The sequence below is a fragment of the Haemaphysalis longicornis genome, unplaced genomic scaffold (genome assembly GCF_048455015.1).
Source record: "Haemaphysalis longicornis isolate Haplotype H1 unplaced genomic scaffold, Haemaphysalis longicornis Haplotype H1 scaffold_93, whole genome shotgun sequence".
Classification (NCBI taxonomy): Eukaryota; Metazoa; Arthropoda; class Arachnida; order Ixodida; family Ixodidae; genus Haemaphysalis; species Haemaphysalis longicornis.
This window is the reverse complement of record NW_027526466.1, coordinates 272,341-277,730: the sequence shown is the minus strand read 5'-3', so window position 1 is coordinate 277,730 and position 5,390 is coordinate 272,341. Positions and strand designations below refer to the sequence as shown.

Genomic DNA, 5,390 nt, shown 5'->3' with positions numbered 1-5,390 from the left:
GGCCTTGACCATTCTAACAATCTTCAGGATTTGCCAGGCTTACTTTCTGTCCCGTGTATTGTTGAACTTGATTTAGCAGAGTTCATTCTTCTTTTTGCAGCCACTTGAATCGCATACTTTACCATATCATCTGTAATGTCTTGTACAGTCTCTTTTAGTTGTGTCTCTTGTTTGAACAATGCCTGAAAGACTGCCGAGACGGCTTACCTGAATTGAGCAGGATGAATTTTAGCGTGCTCTTGGTCAACTCACCCCAAGCCAAACGGAGTATCTTGCCTACATCGTGTTATCGAATGAAACGAAATTTAAAAAACACTGCGTATATAAAACTCACAGAACCCGCGACATTGAGCACTATCACCATGTGATGGTATGGAATGACCTGCTGAAGGACTATGCTGTAGCCACTTTGTGCGTCACATTGTCAACCATTCTTTGGCTAGTGTGAAATCGCACACTGTTTCTAGTATCAGAAGATGCCACGTACTAGCAAATGCTCCAGTAGTGTACAGTGCCAGTGTGTTTGTAAAAATTTTGTTTCCTGGCTCCCTCCTTTTTGCCATATTGTGTGGGCCTGCAGCTGAGCAGCTGAGCAAACTGAGCAAAGCTGCATTTTTTTTTCACTTGTAAATAAAACATACAGGCTGCAGTGATCATGACAGTGGAGGTTAACATAGCTGTGTATGAAGCGAGATTCTGCACAATGATGCCACAAAACAGAACGTATAGTGCTTCGCCTCGTCTTGTTTCTAGTTAGGCAGCCGAAAGAGGGACTGCTTATTTTTGTAGCTTTTATAGAGCTCTTGAATACATATGCTACCGTGGTGAATTATACGTAATTCCAGCAGCACGTAGCATGGCTTGAAGCGAACAACAAAAAGAAATCTGCATTCACATGCTTGACTTGAAGATCCATGATACAGAAGATTACTCAGCATAAACAAGACAGTGAAAATGGTTCTTTTATTGCTCATGCCTGCGCGTGACGGAATCCCGTGTATTGGGCAGACGGGAATGTTCCTCTGATCTTTGTCACCGCACAGGCAGGCAACACCTTCCTGTTGTTGAGGCCCAGGTAACCCCACAGCCAGTGTGCAAGCTGGCTGAAGCTGATGTACCTGTACTTCCTGTTGAAAAGAATACAAGATTGAATGGTGTTGCACGTGGTCTTTTCATTTTCAAAATCTGTGCTTAGCTTAACACATAGTACAAGTATAAAGATATGAGGTGCAGCAGTGGTATTCGCACAAACAAAACATAGAACCCACCACAGTGGCTGAGTGGCTAAGGCGTTGTGCTGCTAAACACACGAGTAGGCAGGTTCAATTCCGGCCGGGGCGGCCGCTTTTCTTATGGAGGTTAAAAGCGAAAATGCCCGTGTGTTCCAGATTTCGGTGCACGTTAAAGATACCCAGGTGGTCAAAATTAATCCGGAGCCCTCCAAAGGCATCCACAGAACTTTTTGCAAGAGGGGCCTTCCATTAGCGGTGGGGAGGTACGATTGGATAGCACCAAAACGGCGCTATTTGTGGTTACAAAAATTACATACAGCGAATCAGAACCAGAGTTGGAGAACATACATTGAATTTTATCACCGAACAAAGAAATAAAGTTAAAGAAAATGCGAAAAGTTACTGCCGCTTTGTAAAGAAGAGTGGTCAGTCTCGCTGCGTGAGGGTTCTTGACTCACGCAAATTGATCACCAGCACACAGCAAAATACATTCACATACATGCAACTGCACTCCGTCAATCTTCCTTGAATAGCAGCTGCAGACGCCTCGGGTTTTTCTGGGCAAATTGCGAGATGACATGTGTGATGAAGTCTGTTGAAATGGCTCACGCAATAAAGATACTATACTGGCATCCCTGACATTCAATGGAGTACAGGTGTACAAGCATTTTGAGGGGCTGATTTATAGGTTTTGTTGCGGGACTTGGGTGGCGCCGACATTTTGCAATTTAGAAGAAAAGGGTGTACAAGGTGATGGGACGGCACGGGAGGATGTTACACTCACTACTAAGTGTAGCTGTGAAGATGTTTTGCTAGATATAGCTGCAACTTTTTCCGAAAACTGAAGTTCTTGCTTCAAGACTGCATAAATCTGGAGTTTATAAAAAAAAAACGTCAAACCTTTCCCAATTGTTCGCTATCTTCAATAGCCAGCACAGGCAGTTCATTTCACGGTCGTTACATGACCGGCAATGTCAGTCAGTGTCTAAAGTGCAATGTTGACCGCAGTCGTGAAGGACGTTCCATATGAATACGCAGGACCTGAGTGTGCTAATCATTCGAGTAGCGCGGATTGCGGGCTAGTTGGTTCACGTACATATTAAAAAAAACTTTGCGCCAAAGGACGGGACAAAGGAGAGAACGTCGGTGTCGTTCTCGCTTCTCTTCCGGCCTTCAGGGCAAAGTTATTTTAATTATGGGCGAACCAAGCTGTGCAGCTTTTTGTAGTGCATAAAAATATCCGAATCTCCCGGAGGGGGGGGGGGGCAGTGGCCCCTCCTTTCCCCCCCTTCCGGACGGCCATGGAGCCCTCCACTACAGTGCGCCTCATCGCCTGCGGTGCGTTGGCGCGGTAAAGCCTCCAATCAATCAATAATAACATAGACTAACACGAACTACGACCCATAACTGCAAAAGAATAAAAAAAGACATGCACCTGGTGTGATGAGTACATAATTATAAATACTACGTCTATGATGTGCCACAGACCAAAGTCATGGTCCTGCGTAGCACGACAGGCTAATAAAAAAGAGAAGAGCTTGACAGCACTGTCGCTGCTACAATAAAAAAAAAAGGAGCGGCACCCTGACAGCACAGTCGTGGGATGGTTAGAATAAAAAAGCGTGGGATGGTTAGAATAAAAAAGCAGGCAGTCAAAGATGCGAGACTACGAGAAGTCATTGAAAAAACACCCCATTCAGCGGTGCAAGCAAAATAAAGCGTAGGAAGGCGAGAGAGCTTTGGTTATTGAAAGAATTCAAAGGAATAAGCAAAAGATGCAAAACTCGCATGGTTGCATAGCATGTAACACCAGGCTAGCAAAGTGAACGAACTTGATAGGTTGAACGCGCCAACGCTACACAGGCGATGAGGCGCGCCGTAGTGGAGGCCGGGCTCTGGAATAATAAAATCTACACACGGGCATTTTCGCGTATCGCCTCCATCAGAAATGCGGCCGCCCGGGCCGGGAATCGAACCCGCGTACTTGGGCTCAGCAGCACACTGCAAAATGAATGAAGTGTTCGAAAAAAAAAACTCACCTCGTGCGTTCCACACGTACTCCGTGCTGCCGAAGCATGAGGTACGCCACATTCAGTAGCACCTCATCCAAACAGAGAGTGTGGAAGTGCGGGTGCGCCGTGATGCACCCCGCAGCCTTCTTCGCTGTCGCTTCCGGAATCTCTCGGCAGCAAACGCACCGCACTCCGCAAGTGTCGGCATTGCCACACAGAGCCCGCAGGTGCACCTGTAACGAAGCGGCGTTAATTTTTCGCAATGATGAATGAATGAACTGCATTTTGCAAAATACTATCCGCTACGCACCAATTCGCGTTTCCGAGACGTGCTGGGTCGGGCTCGTCGCCGGGGTCTTCGCGAGCTGTATGGGCCGCAGGCGCACGCAAATCGCCGTCGTCACTATCCGAGTCTGGCGACGCTCGGCTCCTGTGGTTGCGCACTCGCGCAGGGGCGTCAGCGTACGGCTCATACCCCAGCGCCCGACTACGCGCCAGCATGCTGCGCTGCAGCTCAGGGAGCTCCGTCATCTTTTCAGACGTATCAGACGGCAGAAACGTGCAGCTCAGTTAGTGCATGACGTCATCATGGCGCCGCAGAAGAAATCTATCTGACCCTGTTGAGGCTACCCACGGCACCGCCATGTTGTTCAGACGTTAGAAAGAGGCGATTGGTCACTTTTCCTTACGTCATCAGCCTGATTGAGGAGGAAAGACCGGGGGAAACCGTAACTGAATTTTTTATCCCATTTCCAAACCTCGGGCTACAAAACGGACTGGCGCAGCTTTTACAGCAAGGGTCAGCGGTTCTGAATACCCACACAGCAAAAACTTTTCGAAAATCTCTTCACGACCCCTTTAAGGTATGTACAGTGAAGTTGTTCTTGTATTATTTATCATAGGCAAATGATTTTAAGTGCACTACTTTGCACGCTTACAGACCAAACAGTGCAAAAGAAGCTGCACTGGATGCAATGCTGGAGTACCTGGACAAATGGGAGGCCTATGCAGAGGGCGTCGGCTTTCTAAGCATAAATACGTCGGAAGGTCCACGTGTCACCATTCATTCCACAAAGGCCCTCCTGAAGTACTTAACTGAGATCGTCGGCTTCAGGTACCTGATGACGTCGCACCTCAGCCAGGGCTGCCTTGAGCGCTCATTTGGAATAGTACGGTGGTGCAAGTGACCACCCTACCCCTGCTCAGTTCATCGTTACCATCAGGTACTAGTATATCTATGAATCTAAAAGGAATTTCAATGAATTGCTTTCCGTAATTTGAACATATTGCAGGTGCTTGAGCTTCTACGGCCTCGCCAGGAGCCCTAGAGGTGCAAGCGTGTCACCAGGTCTACTGGACTCCCTCCTTTCTGCGGAAGAGTCACTCCTGAAAGATGAGGTTGAAGATGATGTAGTCCCCTTGGAGGCAGTTGAAGTCGCTGTGGACCATGCGGACTATGTTGAAGAAAGAAGCGACGCTCGCTTGGTCTACTACATTGCGGGATACGTTGCCAGGAAGCGTGTCCTGTCAACTGACTGTGCTGCATGCAGGGATGCCTGCCTTGTGCCGAGAGACTGTGTCCCTGAAGAACTGCCAGCTGGTGCCTCCAAGTAGTGGGACTTTGGTGGGCTCCTCTACCCGTCGGTGTCACTCTATCGGCTCATTCAAGCACTCGAAAGCAGGCTAACCAAAGAGTTCAGTACAACACAGCTGCATTCTAAAGCTGCTTTGAGCATACTTCAGAAATTGAGCGCAAATGTGCCGCAAATTGGCTGTACGGAGCACTGCCTTAAACTTACCAAGGCTGTGGTCAGGTTTTTCTGCCTGACTAGGATCCCCTTTCTTCTGAAGGGCCTTAACCAGAAAACGAACGAGAGCAAAGGCAAGCAAGGGCCCATCTCCCCGCGAGGGGGACTCGAGCAAATGCGTCGCATAGGGGGTGGGTGTATTGCGTTAACGTTTAGTGTTTGGGGAGTTGGTGGTAGTGAATGCGTTGTATCAGCAGCTTCTTGACGTAGTTTGAATGAGTCAAGGATATAAGGCGCGTTCGTAGCCTCCCATTCTGTGTCGGTTTTGTGGCGCAGTGGGAAGAGCACCATGTACCTCGCGTTCCGCCCACAGGTAGTGAATGCGTTGTATCAGCAGC

At 48.2% G+C, this 5,390-nt stretch overlaps 1 protein-coding gene across 1 annotated transcript; it reads right to left on the bottom strand.

Annotated features, from left to right (window-relative positions):
• Positions 1–653: 653 nt before the first annotated feature.
• LOC144154800 (uncharacterized) lies at positions 654–3,775 on the bottom strand. Its single transcript, XM_077685901.1, has 3 exons — positions 3,578–3,775; positions 3,272–3,477; positions 654–1,127 (listed from the first exon to the last, which is right to left on the bottom strand). Exons 1-3 carry the CDS (start codon positions 3,773–3,775, stop codon positions 971–973), a joined length of 561 nt encoding a protein of 186 aa, XP_077542027.1. The 3' UTR covers positions 654–970.
• Between the last annotated feature and the right edge of the window lie 1,615 nt (positions 3,776–5,390).